The following is a 27988-nucleotide window of genomic DNA, read 5'->3' as shown; positions in this document are numbered from 1 at the left end:
TATCTGTATTTATTGGTGTTTTGTATATCATTTCGTTTTCTGCAAAAAAAAAAAAAATTTCACCTGCATTCCTTTTAGTTATGTATTCGTACCAGAATAAAAACAATATAAATTGATTTTTATCTATATATATATATATATATATATATATATATATATATATATATATAATATATATATATATATATACATACATTATAGATATATACCTATAAATATATTATATATATATATATATATTATATATATCTATATATATATATATATCTATATATATCTTATATATATTCTTATAATATATATTATATTATATATATATATTATTATATATATATATATCTTATATATATATATATTATATATATCTAATATTATATATATATATATATATATATACTGATATATATATATATATCTATTATAATATATATATATATATTTTTTTACTTTATATTCTATATACTCTATATATATAGAGATATATATATATATATATATATATCTATATAATATTATATATATATATATTATATAATATATATATATGATCTATATATAGATATATATATATATATAGATTCTATATATATATATATATAATAATATATATATATATATCATATATATATATATATAATATATATATATATATATATATATATCCTATATATATCTCTATATATAGGCTCTCTCTCTTCTCGCGTCTTCTCTATATATATATATATATATATATATAAATATAATATATAGATATATATATATATATATATATTATATATATATATATATTATATATGATATATATATATATATATATATCTATATCATATATATTATCTATAGCTATATATATCTCTATACATATATATATATTATATATATATATATATATATATATATATATCTATATATTATAAATATATATATATATATAAAATTCATCTTATATATATATATATAATATAATATAATATATATATATTATATATATATATCTATATTATATATATTATATAGATATATATATATATATATATATAGTATATAATATATATATACACAGTGGTGCCTCGAGATATGAAATTAATCCGTTCCGAGACGGCCTTCATATCATGATATTTTCGTATCTTGGAACACAGTTTACATGTAAAATGGCTAATCCGTTCCAAGCCCTCCAAAAACACCCCAGTAAATTACATTTCCAGGCCTAAAACAAATGTTCTAGGGTTACGACGGAAGAAATATGACTCCAAAAAGGCAAAATACTGTACATACTTGAGTAATATTCAACTGTATGCAATGTTCAACCCCATTTTTACTGCATATATTAGGACTTTAGCATATGTCCCTTAGCAATAAGCCTAGCCTATGTTAGCGGTTGCTACTGTAGCCTAGTCTATGATTCTGACATCTAAACCTAAGAGCTAAAAGCTTAGAATATGCCAATAAAATGTATAAATAATCAGTATGTACTCATTTCAAATAATTATTAATTAATCATTAACTATAATACACAAACAAACAAAAAACAAACCTTCCAATCGATTGTTTACATTCAGTTCTTAACCGTCTTACGAGAATCGAACGAGCGCCAAGCAATAATTTTTCCTAGCACACAGTAAGCCATAAATTGTCATTAGTATCTCTCTTCAACTAATGAAACCACCAAACAGTATAATAACCATTCATTTCTATTCTATATTCTATCTTTACCTAATGGAGATACCGAGTTACTGACATCTATAATGAAACATACGTATACGTAACGCAATAATAAAAAAGAAGAAGAATTCTAAAAATTACGTATTTGTTGACAGTCTGATTTATTTTATATTTTATGATATCTAATTCACAATCTTTTTTATTAAATGTATTGCATGTACTCATTTCAAATAATTATTAAGTAACCATTAACTATAATAAACAAACAAAAAAAGCTTCCAAACGTCTGTTTACATCCAGCACTTACGAGTATCGAACGATCGCCAAGCAATCACTTTTACACAGTAAGCCATAAATTTTCATTATCTCTCTTCAACTACTGAAACTACCAAACAGTATAATAACCATTCATTTCTATTCTTTATTCTATCTTTACCTAATGTTTTTTTTATTAAATGTATTGCATGAATAAGTTTTTCAATTTACAGCAACCTTTTACCAATAGAATACTTAAAGCAGAAAAGGGTAGAGGCTGACCAATAGGAGAGCAGGACCTTATGGGGTGACTAGCATCAGGAACCAATGGGAGAGTGGGAGGATGGTGGCGAGTTTACTCAGTTGGCGGAGCGGGAGTTTTAAAATTGTTCTCGGTGGTCTGGGCGAATCTCGGGAATTTACAGCAACAACCTTTCGTATCTTGAAAACTTTTCATATGTAGAGCAGTAAAATCTTTCGCATTGGCTTTCGTATCTCGAGTTTTTCGTAAGTAGAGCCTTTCGTATCTCGAGGTACTACTGTATATATATATATATATATATATATATATATATATATATATATATATATATATATATATATATATATATATATATATATATACAGGCAGTCCCAAGGTTACAATGGTCTCGGCTTACGACGTTCCGAGGTTATGACACTTTTCAATTATATTCATCAGACATTATTTCCAGGGTTACGACGCAAGTTCCAGCGTCACAACGCCTACAACGCTCATCTGGCAGATGAAATATGACACCAAAAATGCAAAATAATCAATATTTGAAGTTTTTTTTATGAAAAATGCCATAAGATTGCAGTTTACATAGTTTTCAATGCACCCAAAGCATTAAAAGTAAGGTTTCCTTAGGATTTTTGACGATGTTCCGGCTTACGACGATTTTCGGCTTACGACGCGTCTAAAGAACGGAACCCCCGTTGTAACCCGGGGACTGCCTGTATATATATATTTGTATTTTTTGGTAAGCAAAAAATCTAACATTCTAGTGATATTCAATCATTTACCTTCATTTTGCAACAAATTGGAAGTCTCTAGCACAATATTTTGATTTATGGTGAATTTTTGGAAAAAAACTTTTTCCTTCCCTCTGCGTGCGGTGACTCTGCTGAAAATCTCAGAAATGCTTGAGTCACCTTGTCGTAATTTTTGCACAGTTTTATTTTGGGCCTTACATAAAGTGTTATACATGAAAATGTGTGCAATTTCATGTAGAATACAACAAAAAGTAACTCATGGTTGCAGCTTTTATCAGTTTTGAAATATTTTCATATAAATCACGATAAATAGAAAAAATTCGACCTACTGTCAAATTTAACTTAACGGAAATGGTCGAAAAATGTAATTGTAAACTAAAACTATTACAGTCTAGTAATATTCAATCGATTACCTTCACTTTGCAACAAAGGAGTAAGAATTTTTACAAGCCATTTAGATAAATTATACGTATAATTTATCTAAATGGCTTGTAAAAATTCTTACTCCTTTGGTAGGAAATATTTCTAACACGAATGTTAAAAACAATGTTGATTTTATAAACAAATTGAATAGTTTAAATTTGAATTATGATTTTAATATGGTTAGTTTTGATGTTGTCTCTTTATTTACAAAAGTGCCTGTAGATGACTTACTTGAATATTTGGAAGAGGAATTAGAGCATCATGACATTCCCTTAAGTGTAGCAAATCTCATTAGTCTCATAAGGTTATGTATCAAAGATAGTAAATTTTGTTTCAATGGGGAATTTTTTGTACAAAAGTTTGGCATGGCTATGGGTAATCCCTTATCTCCTGTCCTTAGCAATATTTACATGGAATTTTTTGAGACAAAACTCTTACCAAAAATTTTGCCCCAAAAAGTTATTTGGTTTAGATACGTGGATGATATCTTCTGTATTTGGCCAGTTCACGAAAACCTCCAGGAATTCCTTAATAATCTCAATAATTTAGTCCCTTCTATAAAATTTACTGTAGAGGAAGAAAGAAATTGTAATTTGAATTTTCTTGATGTAACTGTCCATAGAAATAATAGAAATTTCACCTTTTCAGTCTTTCGAAAATCAACTAATATTGCCTCTTTTGTTCATTACTACTCCAATCACCATCAAAATGTTAAATTCTCTGTTTTTTCTGGGATGTTCCTAAGGGCTTTACGTGTCTGTAGCCCGCAGTTTATTGACGCTGAAATTAAAACTATTTATGATATTGCATTGAAACTTAAATACCCAAGGACTTTTGTAGATGTGGCATGGAAAAGAGCTAGAAAAACATTTTATTCAACTAATGACAAACTTGAATTTAGTAAGCATAACATTCTAAAATTACCTTATGATGAAAGGTTTTTAGATATTCCTAGAATTTTAAAGCTTTTTAACATAAATGTTGTTTTCAGTAATATTAATGTCAAGAGTTAAGTAATCAAAAATTCTCCTAAAGATCTTCCAGGCTGCATATATGAAATTCCTTGCAAAAAGTGTGATAAAGTCTATTACGGACAGACCGGCAAATCTCTTTCACAGCGTCTCAAGCAACATCAATATTCTGTGAGAACTGGGCAAATATCGAATGCATTATTTGTACATATGAGAGATTTAGACCATCCTATTAACTGGAGTCAAGCAAGAGCCTTAGTCCCATGTAATGACACAGTTAAAAGGAATATCATTGAATATTGTTTTATCAAGTCAAATAATAGAAATGTTCTAAATTTAAGTCTTGGTCTATTTAAACTTGATGCTTTCATAATTAAAAAAGTTGTAGATAAATATAAGCAACAAAATTAATATATTTAGTTTTTACATGTTTTGGACTGTAAAGATACTTTGTAATTTCGGTTAGGGTCAGAATCTGTTTAAGTTTGTGACCGTGTGATATCCGATAATTTTTACCCTTTTGATAATTAACCATCTGGTATTCCTGATCTTGTTTGTACCTGAGGCCTTCCTCTCCAATTGTACTTTAGTAGCTCCTTGACGATGTCTGAATAAAGACGAAAGCGCTTGGATTTCTGACAATCATTTTCCTGTGGTATTCGCTTACTATATATTAATATATTATATATATATATATATATATATATATATATATATATATTTATGTATATATATATATCATATATAATATAACTATATATATCATATATATATATATATATATATATATATAATATATATATATATATATATATCAGTTCTATATATATATTATAAGATACTATATATATATTATATATAGATACTACATCATACATAGATAAATGCCACGAAGGAAAAATAAACGAAGGAGTCTGCGAGATCTTTTCGGCTGACAAGCCCTTTACTGAAGCAGCTACTGACAAAAATACGAGGAAAGACATACAAGAAGGTTCGTATTAACTGACAGATAGATATAAAAGATAGATAACAGTATAGATATATATATTACTATATATATATATATAGATATTATAGCTTATTTTAATATGTTTTTTTTGGTTTATTATTTAAAAAATAGTTTAGATTTAATACAGAATACATATAATATAGATTATGAGATATATAGATATATATATATATTACATATATGATCTATATATATATATAGATAGATTAGGATAAATATATGATTAATATATTGTGAGTTATTATTGTATATGCATGTGTATACATACATTACAGATAATATATATACTATATATATTATATATATATATATATATATATATATATATATACTTTATTTATTATTATTTATAATGCATGTGTTATACATACATATATATATATATATAATAATACATATAGATTACTATTATATATAATAATAATATATACATATATATATATATATATATATATTATATATAATACATTTTTTATATATATATATATATATATATATATATATATTTATATATATATCTCTTAATTTATTATATATATATATATCTATACCACTTTTTATATATATATATATATATATATTATAATATATATAGATATTATATATATATATATATATATAAGAGTGGAGACAGGAGCAATTACTCAGGGATAGACATATTGGGGTAGGGAGATGCGTTCTGTCTTTCATCCATTTGTTAGCGCTTGATACATTTTCCAGGCTGAAACGATTACACATCAATTGCGTATAAGTAAAAAGTAAAAAGATACACACAATGTTTACCAACACCAAAATTAAAAACCTTTTAATAAATTAAGAATAAAAACAGAGTAGTAAAAAACAGAAACACAGAATAACAGTGAAAGGGCTAGAAGCGAATACAGAGAAACAAATTAATAAAAAAAAAATTAATAATAATAATAGAAAAATATATATAATAATAATAAATAATAATAATAATAATAATAATAATAATAATAATAATAATAATAATAGAACGAACAAGACACCTACCCACAGCGGTAGCGGAAGGAGAACTGACACGAAAAACAAAACAACAGGTAATTAGGCAATAAACAGTTGGGTGGAAGACGATTGGTGGTTAAGAGAAGGTACAGTTAGCTTAATCATTATTGATTCAAGGGTGGTTAGTTCGTCTATATGTCGGGTTCTTCTACAATATTAAAAATGACGGCATCTATGTGTTTTGCAACTTTTACTGTGATTTCTTATGTTAGATTGTTCTGGATTTGATAGAACGGGTTGTCAACTATCAATTTTTCGTGTCAGTTCTCCTTACGCTACCGCTGTGGGTAGGTGTCTTGATCTTCCTATTATTATTATTATTATATTATTATTACATTATTATTATTATTATTATTATTATTATTATTATTATTATTATTATTATTATTATTATATATTTCTCTATTATTATTATTAATTTTTTATTAATTTGTTTCTCTGTATTCGCTCCTAGCCCTTTCACTGTTTATTCTGTGTTTCGTTTTTACTCTGTTTTTTATTCTTAATTTATTAAAAGGTTTTTAATTTTGGTGTTGGTAAACATTGTGTGTATCTTTTTACTTATACACAATTTATGTGTAATTGTTTCAGCCTGGAAAATGTATCAAGCTGCTACGAAATGTCAGCGCTAATAAATGGATGAAAGACAAAGACAGAACGTGTCTCCCTACTCCAATATATGTGTGTGTATATTATAATATATATATATAATAATAATATATATATTATAATAATATATATTATATATATATTAATATATATATTATATATTAATACATATAATATATAATTAATTATATATATATATATATATATCTATATATATTATATATATATATAATATTATATAATTTTATTAATACATATATATTTACATAGATAATATATGATATATATATAATATATAGATATATAATATATATATATATATATATATATATATATATATATATATATATATATATATATATAGTAATATATATATAATATACACATATACACACATATATATATATATACAATATATACACACATATACATTTATATATATATATATATATATATATATATATATATATATATATATATATTTCATTTTAAACATCAAGCCATTAATTGTTACATAATTTAAGTTCATTCAATTACTACTCTGTTTATAGGAATGAGACTGAAATTATAAATTGTTTCTACATTATTACGTATATGTAGTTTAATGAGACCACTAAGTAACAATGCTAGACTCATAGTGGTCACCTGAAGTATTTGTGCCTCTATGAAAAATAAAAATAACACAAAGTGAAGTCAAAGATGCTGAACAAGAGACAAAAGGAAAAGGATGAAAGTTAAGAAGGCAGTGATGTCTTTTGTAAACATACTCGCAAAGATGAGAGCATGTCGTTTAATTGTCACAAATGAAAGAAAAGACAAACAACCTTACCCTTTTCTTCGAACTTCAGCCGTAAAGGATGGTTATCTTTAATTGTGAAAGGCAATGTAGCTTTCTGGTAATAATCCCCACACATTTCAAGGTTGCTAATGACAGATGACAAGAGATGTGCTTTACCAGCCCATGTTCCTAAAATAATGGAAAAATATTAAAAGAAATTATTTTATGTTCATGTAAGAATCACTTCTACATCAATGACAGGTCTCCAAATGTCTCTTGAATGTATTGTAAATGTTATACAGACAACCAATCCCAAATACTACAAAACAGTATTAAGTCTTGACAAAAGTGGTAAAACTTATTTGCAAGAAATAAACATTAATTGTTCTTACCATCTTTACCTCTAAAACCCTCTGGTAGCCAAGGTTAACTTACACAACAGGAGCAAGACCAAAAAAGCCAAGGGTAATCTACACAACAGGAACAAGACCAAAAGCATGAATGTGTATACGTATGCATTTATCTGCACAAATTAGCTGTGATAGCAATAAAATCACACATTGTGTCAATGGATGTACAGAGCAAAGATTGAAAACTCTAGAATCAGAAAGAGAATGCTGTCCTAATAAACTCTGCCAAGCTACGTGAATGAACTCAATATTGTACTATACTACATGTCTAATAGGTTAAGGAAAATGCTGTGTGCAATGCAACCTGCTGTTGATTTGCTGGTGTGCCCTAAACTGCTAAGAATAATGTCTGTCTGTTGTCCCTTTTCTGTAAACAGGCAATTCCTGGTTATAGGCGGGGGTTCCGTTCCAACGGGATGAAGATAAGCAAAAATCACAGTTTTTCAGCACTTATCGACGTCGATAACAGGACACTGGTGCTTCTGTTGGGCATGTATCGGCGCCAATACCTGATATCGCACGTTGATAAAAGGAAATCGTTGCATATTGGTGCCAAAAATTTGTGGCTAGGCAAGAGCCATAAAACTGGATCACCGATAACCAAGGCCGTCAATAACCAGAGACTGCCTGTAGAGCTAATGGCACTGTCACCTTCCAAGCAACAATAGGTCTTTTTATTTAAGACTAAAAATTAGATAATGAATTTGATGTGCCAAAGAATTTTGTGAGGCATTATGCAAGTGAAGGACCAGCTGAAGTCATAAGAAGGAAGTTGTACGACAAAACAGTAAGTTCATGGCCCACAAAGGTATTATGAAGCTAAAATAAGGGAAAATTGTTAGTCAGATAATACATTAACTTCAATGTGAAAGTGTGCAATAGTGTTGCTGGACTAGCCTATCATGACAAAGGTCTTAAGTAAGAAAGTTTGCTTGTAGAGTGGTTTTGATGGGTGTGATTGAAGAAAAATGTGAATTTATCAGTATATTTTAAACTTAACTGATTATGATTAACCAACTGAAAAAATATTCAACACAGGTGTTATTTGACACAGTATTTACTATACATACCTGGAGCATCAAATGACAGAGCAGTAAAGTGGAAATGAAGATGGTAGTAGGATGGCTGGTAATGCAGAAACACTCTCTGCTTGTGAGATGGAATGCCATACTTTTCTTCAATTGCTGCCTACAAGAATAGAAATTTATTTCAGTACTAAAATACACTACAGAATAAAAATTTCATGATATAAAAAAACCTAGTTTCATATCCTTAAACAAACTCGTCTTAAACTGTAACCACGAAGTTTATAAATGAAGGATGAGCGTAAGTGTAAACCTGCATTTTCCATAGCAAGTGATAATGAAAGCAAATAGAATATAGCATTATAATGGCTACCAAATGAAGCATCTAACTTTTGCTGAAAGTTGCCATGAAGCAAACCGATTGACTGAAAAATAATCGTAAAAATCTAAAAATTAAACTCAACAATGGACAAAATCCATTGCCTTTAATTTAAAATCCTCCTGTTTGATGTTTCTCTTCCAGGTATCTGTCATCCTGAAAGAATTCTTCCTCTAAGAATTTAAAAGAAAATTCTAAACAACATGAGCAGATGGGTTTAATTACATTTTTCTTTGAGATATATACTTTCTTCTAGAATTGGTGCACTCTATTGCTTTTCATTTTGAAATTAAAAGAAAAATGTATCAGTTATATAATACTGTGCTTATTCCAGAGAATAAAATGTGTACTACAATATATTGTGGTAATCCAAGATCAATGTAAACCTTTCCAGCGCTCTATGAGGTTGCTGAAGAGTTGATCTTTAAGCCTTTATACAATCTATGTTGATTAAATCTAGACACTGACATCTAAACAATAATTTTCCAATCTAAAACAAACATTTTCCAATCTAGACACTGACTTCCAATACCAACCTAAATAACAGACTAACAAACCTAAAAGGTGACTTTCCAATATTGCCACTGGCTTCCCAGTCTAGGCACAGATGTCTTACTATAAACACTAGACAACAGGCTTCCCAATCTAAACACCAGGTAACTGAGTTCCTAATCTGGGTAATAAGACATCCCAATCTAACCACTGACTTTCCAATCTATGCAACAGATCACCCACTCTAGATACACATTCTCCATCTAAACAGCAACTTTTCAGTCTAATCACAAACTACTCAATCTAGAAACATTTCCCCAACTACAACTAGCCACTGACTTCCCTTTCAAAACAACTGACTTTCTCAACTACATCTTGACTTCTCATCCCAATCTTGAAACTGACTTCCCAAAATAGACTAGATGCTGACCTCCACATTGTTTGATTATTTGTGAAAATTGTGATAGTTGGCCCTTACATTTAAATACCAGAAAAAATGGGTTAATGCTAGACTTCTTAATTACGTTAATTACCAGGTCATGTAGTTACATCTAAATGCCAACTTCCCAGCTAGACACTAATTTGCCAGTCTCAACACAGATTTCTCAGTCTAGACACTGACTTCACAATCTAGACAACAGACTTCCCATCTAAACAATGCTTCCAAATTCAGACAACAGACTTTCCTTTTCAGAAAACTGACTTCCCATGCTACACACTAATTTCCTATTTTAAACACTGACTTTGATTAACCTTGACACTGACTTCATAACCTTGAACAAATATAACCACAACCTTCCCAAACTAGAAGGAAAGTCTTACACAACTAGACACAGCCTTCTCCATTTAGAAAAAACAGTTTTTGAAGTAAGAAAAACTTATTTTTGGTAGTTGCGGTCTCATCCTCAAGGAGTTGCCCTTTCCATGGCCTTACCAGAGCTCCATGGTGACCAGAATGATGTCACACAATTCCCTTTAAACTGGTCTTGTGGCCATATGGAGGAGTGATGTGGTAGTACATTTGACAACGTCTTCTTCAAGGGTTGTGTGAGGAAAGAGAGCATGGGAGTAAGTGAGAGCGTCGTTGGGTTGTTTGTAATTGTCAGGAATAATTGAGAGTTTAAATGTTTTCGTTGGGCGCCAAAAATACTGTGGCAGTATCAAAGCTAAAAACAAAACCGAGCAAGACCCCCACATTTAATTTAACCAATCTGGCAAATTAACCTCGACCACATTTTCCCCTTTACGTTACTTTTAAGTGCAGGACAGTTGGTTCAACGAAAACCACAGAACAATTTCACACTCGTGCTTACCATTTATGACTGTCTTCAAGGCAATAAACTGTGCTGTCCGCTGGATAAGGTCGTCGAGACACAACCACCGCCGAGAATCACAACACAAAACAACCAACTGAATACTACAACCATACAACAACTCAACAAATCACTGTGAAGATGAACACCAACAATATCAAAACAACAACCTTACAAGTCCAAATACAACCACTCACAAAGAACACCAAGAAATCACAACAGCTCACCAACAACAACACTCAACAACTTGCAACTACAACAACTCATATACAACCCAACAGAAACTCACGAGCTCAACAACCTTCCAACACCCAAGCGCAACAAACTCAACAACACAGGCACAACAACTCTAAGCTTACAACATCAACAGCAAATCAAACAATAATTCAATCCAGAAACACAACACAACTGACCATCAACAATATCCAAGACCGCTGCCAAAAACGTCTGTCCAGTACAGGCACTGATCCAAGACTGACTCAGCAACTATCAGCAGACAGCCCAAAATGATCACCCAACAAGCAAACCATGGCTAACTATCCACCCACCACTTTCTCTCTCTCTCTCTCTCTTGATAGCTCGTTCACTCACACTCTTCAGAAAAACACATACACACTTACACTACCAAAAAGCAACACCAAAATTACAAACACCCAAACAATGCTCTCTCTCCTCTCTCTCTCTCTCTCTCTCTCTCTCTCTCTCTCTCTCATCCGACAGTCGAAGATGTTGCTGAATGTAATTTACCACATCACTCCTCCACAGCTGGATATTATGTTGAAATGATAAAAATTATAACATATGATGGAGTATAAATGGACTCAGGATAAGAGGGCACTTTCTCTTATCCTCAGTGAGAGCTGAACCCAGTTTATCTACATAAAAAAACTGCAAGAAGTGGCTGTGTACATATGCACCTTCATATTGTTTACATACGTCTAGAAACGGACCAAGACGCTATTACTTTCTGTCGGTCAATGCAGGAAGATCCCATACGCAAATCCCATGCCTTTTCATCAGTGAAGTGGAAGGGTTTTGAAAACTCAACAGCAACTACCAAAAATAGGTTTTTCCTACATCAAAACCTGTTTTTTGATAGTGTGGTCACTGTCTCATCCTCAAGAGGCTTTAAAAAGAAACTGACAGGTGACAAAAAGCTATCAAATTTTAATCCCAACAAACCAAAAACATTTCTGGTCCGGGGTCAAGCCACAACTTTCAAGGCCCCATTTTTTATTCCAAATACCTTTAGGTTTGGTAGCAAAGAACAAGAAACAAAAAGTGAACTTGTTTTTAGGATGAAATTCTGCGGTGACTTGCCTAAGCATGCTGGGTTGCAGTACTATTGTCAAACTTTCCCCAGTGATAGTTAACATACAAAGCCTGCAAGGAAGACCCGTGGTTTGCTGCTGTAAAGCCTAAGGGTCAGGGATAACCATGCCACCTACGATACAGTGTAGTCGAATTTGTTTGAGCTCGTGGCCATAATGTTGCCGGAGTATGGGAAAAATGGACCTTCTGGGATGGTTACTGTGACCTCTATGTAAAACTTAATGGGCATAATATTTTGTCTGCTAAATTAAGTTTACTTAGAATAGGGGATTTCCTTTTTAAAGGATTCTCATTCTTGGCCAGGAATGACAGGCCAGAGGACATGAAGATTGCCTATTGTAGCCTCTGAGTTGTGATTGTAGCAGGTTTGCTGAATTGAGGGCCTGATCAAAGTCTGAGCACTTTGTTCAGGGACCAAGTAATTGGAACCTTTTGAGAGCGGGTCTTTACAGTGCAAGGGACCACAGAAGGGAAAAGACAATTTCTATACTACAGCCAATCCCAAATTAACAAAGCAATGGTTCCACTAATGCTGCCTTTTATGCCATGATTGTTGTAACTACAAGGCGATTGTCTTCAAAAAGGGATAAGAAAATTTAAAAGGATTTCCTTGGAAATTTTGACTGGGCTCTCAGTATGGATCTAATCTAACCATATCTTCTGAACAAACTGGTATTTTTTTACTAGGTACCTAGCAATGTTGGGCAAGTAATTTTCATGGTAGATAATTTTTACAAAAATCCATCCGTGAAGGTCTCGGCTCAGAAAGGAGGATAAAACAATAGACAGTAGTGGAATTTATTTCTTTGCTTGTTGTTATAGTAATAGGAACCAATGCCTGTTGGGCCAATTTGGGGCTATTAAGTAAGCTGTTCCATTGAAGGTTAGGAGTTTACTCAACACTTTCGGAATCTGGAAGAATGGAGGAAAAAGATATATTGTCCTCCATTTATACCGGTCTTGTAGGAAAACTCTTGCTGTTGCCTGACTGGCCATTTGTGATTCTCATATGTGGCGAACAGGTCCACTTCCAGTTGTGGAAGCATGTTGGCTATTGTCTGAGAAGAGTGAATGTCTAACATCCACTCTCTTGAGGCTGTCATTTTCCTTGATAGGGAGTCTACTATCTCATTTAGAGACCAGGTGAGGTGAATTGCAGACAAGTACTACTTCCTTGCTTGCGCCATCAAAGGATGGCTAGTATTATCATATTGAGAGGAGGTGAGAGTGATCCAGCCTCTTGATGTACACATTGCAGTCATGTTGTCTAGAATCAAACAAATGTGTCTCTCTTCTTGGAGGTTTGACTTTTTTGAGACACAAATAGACAGCCATCAGCTCCAGGAAATTGATGTGACAATTCCTCCTAGTGGCTGACCACCTCCCTGCCATCTGATGATACTCCCAATGTCCTCCCAACCTGTAAATGAGGCATCTGAGTTTACTGTCACTAATGCAGACTGAGGAGTCACGGTCACCTGTTTTGCCAGAAATTCCTTCTGGGACCAAAGTCAAAGTATCTCCCAAACTTTTTTAATCTTTTGATGAGGTTGGTCTCGCACCTTATTCCTTGTATGCGATAGCTAGAGTGTGTTCATGTTCTTTTGTTGCAATCTAAGAACTGGATCTATTATTGATGCAAATAGCAAAAAGCCCGTCACACGTTATAATTGCCGTTTGGAAACTCTGGGCTGTGCAAGGCATGTTTTGAGAACTTGCCTTATTCTGTTCTGAGTATGTGGGGAAAGAACAGGCCGTGAAAAGTACCCCAACACAGTCCCAGCCACTGAGCACGTCTGGTGGGTGTGAGGCAGGATTTTCCCAAGTTATCATAAAACCTTTTGACTGTAGCCTGTTGACCACCGCTCTTAGGTTTTTCATGCAAACTTTTCTGGTGGGGCCCCAGACCGACCAGTTGTCTAGGTGGGCTATTAGTTGTATTCCTGATTTCTTGAACAACTACCATTAATAATTTTGTCAAGTTTCTTAAGGCAATGTTTAGCCCAAAGGGCATGACCTTGAACCTGTACATATCTTTCCCCATCTGGAAACTCAGAAGAGACAGATGGAAATGGCAACAGGGATGTGCCAGTATGCATCATTCAGATCTATAGCTGTCCAATCCCCTTTTGAAACGATTGAATGAACTTGGGCAACAGTAGTTATCCAGAAAATTTGGCAAACAATTTGCTTGTTCAATGTTGACAAGTCTAGGATCACTCTTCTTTTGGAGAATCCTTTTTGGGGACACTTGAAGAGATGTGCTTGGTGGCGAATATACGCGTGTTTCTCTGTGGCTCCCATTAACAGGGCCTTTCTGCACAAACCTTCCAGAGAGGGGTCTGATTTTTAGAAGAACCCCTTTACAAGAGGGGGAGTGGTGAGACTGTTTCCACCCTAACCCATCTAAAAATAATGCTGAGTACCCAATGGGAAGACTTCCATTGCCTGTGGTGTCATTGAAGTCAACTCCCAATCATACCACAGTGTTCCCCCGTATTCGTGGGGGATGTGTACCAGGGACCCCCGCAAATAACGCAAACCCGCGAATAGTTAGAACATCCCTCTGAAAATGCCCATATCTGCCTATCTTGAAAGTTCAAATACCAAATGTATACTTGAAAGTATCATCCTACATCAAAGATTCCATTGAATTAGTATTATTAATATCATTCCAAAGTCATCTTAAACATTTTACCATTAGAAATATATAAACAGCCAATAACAGAGAGAGAGAGAGAGAGAGAGAGAGAGAGAGAGAGAGAGAGAGAGAGAGAGAGAGAGAGAGAGAGAGAGAATAACTCCTTACGATATCAATAGATTGAAAGGAACTTCTATAGGCAACACTTATTTCCCCTCCCATAAATACATATATCTATTCCAGAGAAGGGAGAAAGAGAAGACTGAACAATTATATTTGTCTGTACATCAATTCTTTTGCTGAGAGAGAGAGAGAGAGAGAGAGAGAGAGAGAGAGAGAGAGAGAGAGAGAGAGAGAGAGAGAGAGAGAGAGAGACACCAAATGTAAACCTTATGTAACATCCTACATCAAATTTACCTTAAATTATTATCACATTAATGTATTAATCTTAGAGATTGTATCAATATAATTTCTAAGTAATCCTAAACATTAGTACCCTTAAAGGTATATATTACGTACATACATATGTACTTCTAACACTTGCAGCCAAGAGAGAGAGAGAGAGAGAGAGAGAGAGAGAGAGAGAGAGAGAGAGAGAGAGAGAGAGATTGTCATTACAGTATTTAAAAGAGTGAAATGGAAAGATTATTGTATTTAAAATACTCACATATGAATTTTGTAATCACATTTCTAGTATTATTATTACACATATACGTAGTATTATTATTGGAAAATATTAATAATAAACTTATTACATGCATGTTCCATAAAAAAGATCTCTTCAGTAAGAGAGAGAGAGAGAGAGAGAGAGAGAGAGAGAGAGAGAGAGAGAGAGAGAGAGAGAGAGAGAGAGAGAGAGAGATTGCATACAAACCATTAAATTCGTTGACCATTGTATGGCACTGTTACTTGACAAATTTGACAGCTTCCCAGCTCCGAGCGTCACTGGAGTTACGAGAAGGTAGGGAAATTGATACAGAAAAAGACGAAGGGAAGAATTTTCATTTGAAGTTAGTTATATTGTTATTATTATTATTTGAAAATATTAATAAACACATGCATCTACCATAAAAATTCTCTTATCACAGTAAGAGAGAGGAGTTATCCTGACATAAGTGACATATAAAGGTCATTTTTTATCTCTTTAAAATACTACCACATACGAATTTTGTAATTACAGTTTTATTATTATTATTATTATTATTATTATTATTATTATTAACAACAGAAAATATCAATAAACATTTTACATACTAGTACCATAAAAATTCTTTCATCTCAGTAAAGAGAGAGAGAGAGAGAGAGAGAGAGAGTGTGTTTATCTCTGTTCTCTCAGAAAATACTTATATCGCTTCCAGCGAAACAAAAGGAGTTACCACTATGACATACATATCCTGTGTGGCAAGAGAGAGAGAGAGAGAGAGAGAGAGAGAGAGAGAGAGAGAGAGAGAGTTATCCTTAATTAAAAGAGTGAAATGGATAGATTACTGTATTTCTTTAAAATACTATCACATAATATGAATTTTGTAATTAAAGTTATATTATTATTATTATTTTAAAGTATTAAAAACAAATAGTACATGTACTATAAAAATTCTTGTCTCAGTAAATGAGAGATAGAGAGAGAGAGAGAGAGAGAAATTCCATGAACACTTGGTGGCAACAACACAACAGCTCCTCCCCCTCCGTCCCATTACTTGATATGTTTGACAGTTTTAGTACCTGGAGTTTGAGAGAGAAGACTGGGATTTCTTTTATTCGTACATAATTTTTCAATTTTATAAACTAAAATCTTACTAATTCACTTTAGTATTTTCTTTAACCCTTTAACGCCGATTGGACGTATTAAACGTCGATGAAAATAGTCTGTCGGGTGCTGAACCGACATATGGTATGTCGACGAAAAGTTTTTTTAAAAATTCGGGGAAAAATAGTTATAGGCCTACTAGGCAAAAACTTTTGAATCACACACCTTGGGGGATACTGGGAGCTCACGGAGAAAGCTGTTGTTTTGTTTACAATCGTTACCCAGGTGCGCAAGCGCGAATTTCTTTCTTCTCGCACTAAAAAGCATCAGCGACACATCTCAGAAATTATTTCGTCACTTTAACATAATTTTTGCACCATTTAATATCAGCCATTACATAGTGTATTATATATGAATATGTGCACAATTTCATGTATAATACAACAATAAACAACTCAGGGTTGTAGCTTTTATCAGTTTTGAAATATTTTCATATAAATAACAATAAGTGCCAAAATTTCAACCTTCTGTCAACTCTGACTACCGAAATGGTCGAAAAACGCAATTTTAAGCTAAAACTCTTAAATTCCAGTAATATTCATTCAGTTACCTTTATTTTGCAACAAACTGGAAGTCTGTAGCACAATATTTCGATTTATGGTGAATTTAAAAAAAAAAAAATTTCCTTACGTCCGTACAGTAACTGCCAAAAAAATCAAAAATTCTTCCGTCCGATTGTCATAATGTTTGCACCTTTTTATATTAGCCGTTACATAAAGTTTTACATATGAAAATGTGCACAATTTTATATAGAATACAACATAAAACAACCCATGGTTGTAGCTTGTATCAGTTTTGAAATATTTTTATTTAAATAAGGATAAGTGCCAAAATTTCAACCTTTGGTCAAATTTGACTTGACTGAAATGGTCGAAAAACGCAATTGTAAGCTAAAACTCCTGTTCTAGTAATATTCAATCAATTACCTTCCTTTTGCAACAAATTGGAAGTCTCTAGCACAATATTTCGATTTATGGTGAATTTTTGAAAAAAAACTTTTTCCTTACGTCCGCGCTGTAACTCTTCCGAAAAAATCAGAAATTCTTTCATCCGATTGTCGTAATATTTGCACTGTTTTACATTAACCGTTACATAAAGTTTTAAATATGAAAATGTCCGCGATTTCATGTAGAATACAAAAAAAAATAACTCATGGTTGCAGCATTTATCAGTTTTGAAAAATGTTCATATAAATCACGATAAATAGAAACAATTCAACATTCGGTCAACTTAAACTCGACCAAAATGGTAGAAAATTGCAATTGTAAGCTACAACACTTACAGTCTAGTAATATTCAATCAATTACCTTCATTTTGCAACAAACGGGAAGTCTCTAGCTCAATATTTCGATTTATGGTGAATTTTTTAAACAACTTTTTTTTACGTCAGCGCGTTACAAATTCATATTGTGATAATATTTTCTCTGTGTTGCTTTGATCATTTTACAATTTTTTATATACCAAAATGATTGAAATTTAGTGTAAAATACAACGAAAAAAAATTAACTCATTAGCTTTAACTGTTTTGCTCACAGCGCAATTTGTATACAATTATATGAAATTTTTTTTCATGCTGTCATATATTCCAATATTTATATATGATAATGATATTTTTTTCATTTCTGATGGTTGCATACTAAACTTCAGGCAATGACAAAAAAAGGAGCCAAAAATGAACTCTTAATCTTGAAAACTAAGCGTGCTGTGATTTTATGAAAAAAACTTTTTTTCCGCTTCGGTGCTCACTCCCGAACGCCGGGAGACACTTTCGGAAATACCGGCTCGGCGTTTAGGGGTTATTTAATTTTTTTTTTACATTAGGTTTTGTTGTACTTGATGTATGTCAGTCTTTCATTCCACTGCTAACTGTCAACAGGTCCTTCCCCACAGGTGTAAAAGCTTGCCATTCAGGTGAGCTTTCTATTCAAGAGCTGGAAACACAAAACTTGAACACCAAATATTTTGTCTAAATTGACATGACATTACCCTAGTCATTGTATTTTAAATGTTCTGGATGAAAGTTCTTGGGAAAGTAATGTTTGTTTAAATTTTGTTAATTATTGAAACTTATTGAGTATTGCTTCCTTTGTTTAAAATAAAGAACTATTTTTTTTTATACAGAAGTATTTCACTTGTATAATAATACTCTCCTTGATTTAAAATAAGTCTTTTGGTGGGGGTTTATTTAGAGAAAATAAATTACTTTTCCACTCTGGTTTTCATGGCATAACACACAATAACAGACCATATTTTACCAAAACTACCATTCAAGATCATATCGAAAATTCTAGAGGACTCTTGGGTCAGTCTAATCCTGAAATCTAACCCAAATTATTGGGGCTCTTCAAGCTGGTGCCCAAAAAACTGAAAACCGTGATAAGTATGCTGTGACCAGAAAAACCTGTAAGAACTAGGCAACAGTACCATACAGCATCTTGTTACTTCATTGGTGCCCAGACTATTATCAGCTCCCAATGTCAGAGGATGGCAAGGAATACAATTCATTCTCTACTGCCTATGGTCACTAGCAGTTCAAGCGGCTGTCCTTTGGACTTAGAAATGCTCCAGCCGTTTTCTAGCGTGAAATGCAGCGTATCCTACAAGAATTCCCGAAAGCCAAAATAATTGTTTATATTGATGATATCCTTATTTGGGGAACCTCTTTCAAGGAGCACCTTGAACTAGTTGACCATGTCCTGACAACCTTACAGAATCATGGGCTGAAGATTAACCTTCAGATGTGTTCATGGGTTCAGTCTGAAGTACAGTATCTGGGACACCTAGTGGGACGTTCTGGTATGAACAAGCTGCCAGATTATATCAAGAAGGTGGAAACCTTCCCTAAGCCCATTACCGCAGGAATTGTGAAGCTTCCTCGGCCTTGTGAACTTCCAGAGGAAGTATGTAACCATGTGTTCTGTGGTTGCTAAACCATTATCTTGCCTTGCTGGAGGCCGTAAGAGACTTGGATCCAGGAAGTTGACTTGGGCACCTGAGATAGATTGTGCCTTTAATTGCCTGAAGGAGCTAATTAAGCAAGAAATTACCCTGTCATACCCCGACTACTCTCCTGAAGATAAACCCCTTGAACTATACGTGGATGCATCTGGTGAGGGGGCTGGAGCCTGTTTGTGTCAGGAGCAGAATGGATCACGGGTTACAATCGCCTATGACCCAATGTCCTTCCTTAATTGTGAGACCTGTTACGCCACTATCGAGTGTCAGCTAGCTACTCTTAGGTGGGGTGTAAAGACATTCAGGTCATTTTTATATGGCCAGTTCTTTGTAATTTATTCAGATCATAGTCCACCTGTTTATCTCCAGGACAAGAAATGGTAGATAGTCGATTAGCAAGGATACTGGATGAACTGTCAGAGTTCAATTTCATTGTTAAGTATTGTCCTGGTGACCTGCACAACTTCCTGGTACCACAAGTTCTCATGACCCTTGCCCAAGTATGACACTACTTCCTGATGGCCTGAAAGTATACACTAAAGTTAGTGGTGGTCCAGATTCTATGACCGAGTCTCTTGAAATCACACTGGAACTGTTGCGTGAGGAACAAGGCTTGCCTGATAACTCCTTGCTGAAAGGAGAAAAGCTTTGTGAAGCGTTGGTGCAACAATTCATTAAAGACGCAGATTGTCTAGGTTTCAAATTCAACAAGGCCAGTAGAAACCAGATCAAGGCCATGAAGTATCCAGGCACTGTTCCTGCTCTATTATTAGCATTTTCCAAAATATTCAGCCTGGAAATTTGGGTTCATTTTGGACAGAGTCATCCTGTGGTATATTGTGATCCCTCGGTCAAGGATCCCCTCAAGATTCATCTCCAGTGTCTGGCTGGAATACATTTTAACCCAATCATTGAGCGAAAGAACTTTTTCCACCCTACTACTGTAATTGAAGGGTGTAAGGTGAGAAGTTCAAAACCTGAAGATGGACCAGAAGTTTACACTGCTGAAGAGGTTGAGGTGTATCCCGAGTGCCCTGAAGTTCTGTATGCCAGTGAAACTGTTACTTTGGTGTCTTGCTGTCAACATAATACCTGTCACCCTGCAGTAGGTATTGTGACCCTGGGAAGTATTCATTGTTGTGCTCTTGTAGACACAGGAGCTGAAGTATGCCTGGTGAATGAATTTGTGCTTACTGAGGCTAATATTTCATATGACACTTCAACTATTGATGTAGTTGAGGGGTTCACTAGACAGAATAGTAGAGTTCTGGGAACAGTCCAACTAGCTTTGGAAGGATCAAGCGAGCAAAGGTTACTGCTTTTCCTCTTTGCCGTTGTCTCAGCTGGGGATATGGATTTCTGTTACCCTTGGCACAAATTTTCTGACCAAAGCTAACTTGAAATTAGATGCTCTAAATGGACAACTGTGTTCAGATACAGCAGTTGTCATCCAGTTGAACACTCACATGCAACCTGTCACATCAACCAGTTCTGTCATGATGGTGATAAACTCGACACTGGATGGTAGAAATCATCCTGACTTTTATGGTAATGCCCTTATTTCCCATGATGAGTTGAGAGGAATACAGAGTGAACACCGTCAACTCCAGGCCATTAAAAGGATGGTGCACTCTGGAGTACCTGCCTCTCAACTGCCTCGCTCCTTGAAGAGATTGAAGAGGAAGTGGTCGGAATTTAGGGTATATCAAGATCTCCTGTTCAAGAAATTGAGTGATGGTCACTTGGTTCCAGTTATATCGTTTAAGGTTCTAATAGACTTGGTAGCTGAGACGCATTTACAGAATGCTCACTTGGGAATAGGCAAAATGACGTCCATGCTAAGGAGGTTAGTTTGGCATCACTCCCTGACTATAGTCATTAGGGATTTGTGCCGCACTTGTCAGGAGTGCCAGATGTATAAGGTGTCAAGGGAAGTAGTCATTCTTCCAACCCTTCGCATCTCCACCTCGACTCTATTCAAGTTGGTTGCTACGGACCCCATCAACCTTCCTACTTCATCTATTGGTTGCGTTAGCTGCCTCATGATAGTCGACCACTACTCCAAGGGGGTTACTGCAATTCCCATTCAGAATAAGCAAACTCAAGCAATCTGCCAGGCTATTGAAGAACGTGTTTTTCCGTCTATTCCTAAAGTGCCAGTCCTATTTCTGACAGACAATGGTCCAGAATTCAGTGCTCTGATGGAGAGGTATAATATTATTCATGTTAAAACGACACCCCACAAACCTTCAAGTTATGGAGCCATGAACATGTAAATCACACCATTGGTGAATTATTAGGCGTCCTAGTTGATGATGCTCATAAGTGGGATTAGCACTTGCCAAGAGCCTTCCTCAATTACAACCACTCTTTGCATTCTGAGTTAGGTTGTACGCCTGCTGAAAAGATTTTGAAAACAGCCCATAACATGGATAGTCCCCCTCTCTTGTCCGCCAAAACCAGGAATCCTTGAGCTGAAGGTCAGCCACGCTACCAGTTTTTCAGGAAGGGTACCTTAGTCCTAAGGAAAGTTGTCCTTATGGGTCATCTCACGACCAATAAACTGTGTCAAAGGTTTGACAGTCCCTATGAAGTGATTCAGTTAATAAAAAATAGGGTAACCTATAAGTTGAAACACCTACACAGTGGAGAGAGAGTCAGGGCACATCATATTCAGCTGAAGGCTTGGTTGGAGCCACCAGTCTGTGTAAAGAGGCATTTTCAATGGTATCCAAAATCATTCTGTTTTGCTGGAGAGTCCCAGTATATTCCAGGCCGTGATGGGTACTCTTCTGTTTCTGTCCCTAGAGCTATTAATAATTATGATGATTCCAGCTCTAGTTCAGAGGATGATTTTTAAGAAGTGGTTGCAAGTCTGCTAAATAAATCATCTACTATGACATACCAAAGAAAAATGCCTGAAAAATGCCTAAGTCTATTTTAAAACCTCCCAGGGCATATGAAAGGAGACTAGCTCAACATAGTTGGTAAGATACTCCTGAAATCCCGAACCTGACTATTCCTTTATCTCCTACCAGATTATTGACTATGACAGCTGACATACCCAATATGTATGTAACTTTATCTCCTACAGTACTTGAATTGTGGGAAGCAGAACCAACTCTTGACATGACTGGTATCCCCACTCCTGAGCCAGTAGCAACCTCTTTTTTGGTCAAGCAGGAAAGTATTGCTCTTGGTGTGGATGATCTGATCTCAATGCCTTTGATGTCTGAGTCAACTGTTGAAACCTTAGTAGACACTAGTATCCAGGTCTCACCATTGTTAGAAGGGTCACCTCAGCCAGTTTTGACTTCGTCAATTAGGGATGGAGAGTTAGATCAACCACTGGACACTTTGGATGTTTCTGATGTTTTGCTATCTAGTCAAGGAGAACATAAAGGTTCTACTACTCCTTGTGCTGACTTGGCTCAGTACCTAGAACCAGACATTCCAGTTTGTGATAGCTCTGTAGCTGATTTTTCTGGTTTTGAAACCCCAGAGGAAAGTATTACCTGGAAGCTAGAATTACTTAAGCAAACATTAAAACCTGAACAATCTAAGCCTAGGTCATCCCGGATAGCTGGAAGATGTTTGAGCCTATCCTGTTTTGCAGGAGCTCAATGAGGCACACTCTACCATTCAACGGAAAAGAGCAGAATCTCGAGCTAGAGCTTTAACATTTAGGAGAAGAGTGGAAGGAAGTCCACCTGCTACGCAGTCTAGGGGCTCAGTTCCCCAATTACCCTATGTTATGCCTGAAAATTTGGAAAGGAGACGTAATTGAAATCAGTTAACCCTCTTAAGCCGATTGGACGTATTATACGTTGAGGTAAATTGTCTGTCAGGTGCCGATTGGAGGTATCGTACATCGACATAGAAAAGTTTTTTTTTAAACTCTCGGAAAAATACTTATAGGCCTACCAGCCGAAAACTTTTGAATCACGTGTCTTGGGGGAGGCTGGGAGTTCACGGATCAAGGTGTTGTTTTGTTTAGAAGCATGACCAAAGTGCGCATGCGCGAAATGCCTCCTTCTCGCATCAGCCAGCATTAGCGACGCGTCGTCCGAGAGCAATGTTTTGCCGCAATCGTGTTTTGCTGAACTTGTGCAAGAGTTTGAATATTTTTGTTGCTACAGGACATTCATAGAGATGTCTCAACGATGGATGGAATGCGAAAGGCGCGTTTTACCCATCGGAAGGGATCGTGTAAGATGTATTTTGGACTTGGATGCTGGCAAGGGACCCAGCACCCAAGATGACCTCGTGCCTCAACGTCGTTCTGTGCGGCCACGTGTGGATGAAAGTGCTTTAGGATCACAACGTGTGTCTCGTGTGCCTTTAGTAACCCCTAGGAAGCATCAGGGTGTCCTTAGGGGCATTCGTAGGCATTTGGGAGGCCTCCAACCAAGGGACATTGATGCATACTTATAGGAGCTTGATCAGGAGTATGTCGCAAGTCCTCATTTTGATGGCGGTTGGTCATCTAGTGATGAGGACATCAGTCCCGATGTCAGTGATGATGAATATTTGCCCCAAATGTCCGTTCGAGGCTCACATCCCGAAAGTGAGCTCGAATTTAGTGGTTTTAGTGCCTATGAGGGGGATTCTGAGGAGGGGGAGGATGAGGATATAGGGTCTAGTTTTGTCGCCGATGACGATACAGAAAGCGAGGGCCTAAGTGAGGGAGATGGGCCAGTGGGGGGGTTTCATGTGCGAAATCGTGCCCGCGCTTGGGCACATAAAAGGTCGGAGCGTTGCGCCAGCCAAGGTGAAGGTCGGTCGTCCGAGAGCAACGAGGGGTGGACGGAGGACCCCACCCCACCTAACATGCACCCATTCACAGCAACACCTGGGCTCACCGTACCTGTTCCACTCACTGCTCTGGGCTTCATTCAGCTGTTCCTTATGCGGGAATTGCTGGAGTACCTGGTAGCAGAGACGGCGGACCACGCTCGGTACTGCCATGATGAACTCCGCACGACATTGTTGTATCGCTGGCGGGGCTGCAACCTCACCGATATGGCGCATTTTGTGGGGCTCCATATTTATTTTGAATTGATGCCTGCTGTCGACATCAGGCAATATTGGAGGCGGATTTTTTTTTTAAGTACGCCCAATGTGCCCGGCGTTATGCCCCGTGATACTTTCCTGGCGTTGGACAGATATTTCAATGCCTTCAACCGAAGGGCCATACCCCGGAATAACTCTGATCGCCTCATCTTAGTCCGCCCAGTGTTGGAATACATTCGTGATCAGTGCAAAACTCTCGTGGTTCCTGGAAAGAATTTTTCTTTGGATGAGGGGATGATGCCTTACAGAGGACGTCTAAGCATTAAAGTGTATAAAGCCGAAGAAATATGGAGTGAAATTTTTTTTATTACCGAGTCCAACACTGGATACGTCGTGGACTTCTTAGTGTATTCCGGGGTCTTCTCCACGATGAGTGACACTGTTTTCAGGCTTGTGGATCGTTTCCGTAACCAGGGATACCACCTGTTTATGGATAATTATTATAACTCGGTATCCCTAGGCCAGGAACTGTATGAAGCAGGTATTCACGTCAGTGGTACCCTTCGCTTGGTGCGTGGGGCCCCGAATGTCCTCATGAGGTTCGCTAGCCATCCACAACATCTGGCAAGAGGAGAGACAGAGTGGCGGCGGAAGGGAGCTGTCTTCGTCATCTGTTGGAAGGGGGTCCGACTCGTCCCCACGATTACGACGAGTCATGAACCCAACCAAGAGGAGATCGTACAGCGGAAGAAGACACATTGACAGGGCCGAGTTGTGTATGAGGAGTTTCGTGCCGAGCAGCCTACCGTCATTGGGCACTACAATAGGCACATGGGAGGAGTTGATCTCTTTGATCAACTCATCCAGTACTATCCCTTCGCCAGGAGAACCAGGAGGTGGACCCAGAAGCTCCTCAAATACATCCTTCAGTTGGCCCTCCAAAATGCCTACATACTGTACTGTGGGTACTACAGTCATGGTCTCCGGAGGATGACCCACTTACAGTTCCTCGAGACAGCCGGGAATGCCCTCATCCACTTTAATCCTGATGAGTGGCCTTCCATGACTGCTCCCCTGCCCTGAGCTGCAGATCTGCCCCTAGAGGAAAGGGCAGATCTTAGGGAGGCCAACTTCGGTCGTCCTGCTGCTGCTGCCGCCGCCGCCGCCCCTGCTTCTGCTGCCCCTGCTGCCCACGCCCCTGCTGCCGATGCCCCTGCTGCCCACGCCCCTGCTGCCGATGCCCCTGCTGCCCACGCCGTCCGCATCACTTCTCGTCGGATAGTGGACCCTGTGTGTCGGCTGTAGCCAGGAGATCACAAACTGCGGCTCCTAGAAGGGCGCAGGCAGAAACGGTGCCGGGTGTGCCATATGAATGGTAGAAGGAGAGACACCCGGTTCTTCTGTCGCACCTGCAAAATAGCTCTTTGCAGGTTCGGGGAGTGTGACAGCAAGTACCACAATGCGGTCTTCTATTGGCGTGCGCCTGATCAACCGACAGCAGAGGGCGCATGGGACTGCGTGTCCCATCAGCAGTAAAGGCGCACGTCTCCCTCCTCCACCTGTACCTCGTCATGTCAAGAGGAAAAAATGCAAGACTCTTCAATGGAGGAGGGAGAAAACAAGAATAGTACGAAGAGTCAGGATTACGAGTGAGTATTCTGCATTTATTTTATATTTATTTTTATATTTATTACAAGTTTTTATATATCCGTATCTATTGATGCATGATATGTTATTTCATTTTATGCAAAAAGAAAAGTTTCACCTGCATTCCTTTTATTTATGTATTCATACCAGAATCGAAAAATGTAATATATATATATATATATATATATATATATATATATATATATATATATATATATATATATATATATATAATATATATATATATATTGACTGATGGAAACAGGCCAATCTACATAGTTCTTTATTCCAATGTTTCGTAATAACATTTATTACATCTTCTGGGAATCTGTCAATTAATTAAAATAATAATATTATAAAACAATCTTAAATTTACTAAAAATTTAAAAAAATTGTGAAAAGACAAAAATTTACTAAAATATACAATTACAGAAAATTATTATTTAAAAGCTGGAACCGCCAACCAACCTTAAGTTAAGAGAGAGGAAGACTGAATGATAGGAGACAACAAAAAAGGAGACATGTTAACTAAGGTACAGTTGGATGGAGGAGGTTTGGGTATTCAACTGGGGAACCAGCTGCTTAATGAGTAACGACTCTAAAATGGGTAATTCTTGGGGGTTTGGTGTTTGCCCTATGATGCAAAAATCGTCTCTTTCGATTTGTGTTTTGCAGATTTTTGCATGGTTCCTGATATTTGAATGTTCAGGGTTGGAGAGCCTACTTCCTGTTCGGAAAATTATTCCATGATGAGAATCGATTCTGACCTTCAGTAACCTCTTCGACTTACGTGGGATCTACGAAAGGTTACTGAAGTTCAGAATCGATTCTCATCGTGGAATAAGTTTCCGAACAGAAAGTAGGCTCTCCAACCCTGAACATTCAAATATAAGGAACCATGCAAAAATCTGCAAAACACAAATCGAAAGTGACGATTTTTGCATCATAGGGCTAACACCAAACCCCCAAGAATTACCCATTTTAGAGTCGTTACTCATTAAGCAGCTGGTTCCCCAGTTGAATACCCAAACCTCCTCCATCCAACTGTACCTTAGTTAACGTGTCTCCTTTTTTGTTGTCTCCTATCATTCAGTCTTCCTCTCTCTTAACTTAAGGTTGGTTGGCGGTTCCAGCTTTTAAATAATAATTTTCTGTAATTGTATATTTTAGTAAATTTTAGTCTTTTCACAACTTTTTTAAATTTTTAGTAAATTTAAGATTGTTTTA

The 27988-nt window shown here is 35.8% G+C and overlaps 1 protein-coding gene across 2 annotated transcripts in view; it reads right to left on the bottom strand.

The window, feature by feature from the left end:
* LOC135219669 (m7GpppX diphosphatase-like) overlaps window positions 1-27988 on the bottom strand; it is a 203685-nt gene that overhangs the window by 22960 nt on the left and 152737 nt on the right. For both annotated transcript variants that reach the window (XM_064256619.1, XM_064256618.1), the window contains exons 6-7: window positions 9228-9345; window positions 7799-7936 (exon numbers count right to left, since the gene is read on the bottom strand). In XM_064256619.1, the coding sequence (XP_064112689.1) occupies window positions 7799-7936; window positions 9228-9345 (256 nt within the window). The remainder of the gene's footprint in view (window positions 1-7798; window positions 7937-9227; window positions 9346-27988) is intronic.

The sequence above is a fragment of the Macrobrachium nipponense genome, chromosome 1, assembly GCF_015104395.2.
Source record: "Macrobrachium nipponense isolate FS-2020 chromosome 1, ASM1510439v2, whole genome shotgun sequence".
NCBI classification, from domain to species: Eukaryota; Metazoa; Arthropoda; class Malacostraca; order Decapoda; family Palaemonidae; genus Macrobrachium; species Macrobrachium nipponense.
This window is presented reverse-complemented; position numbering and strand designations above follow the sequence as displayed.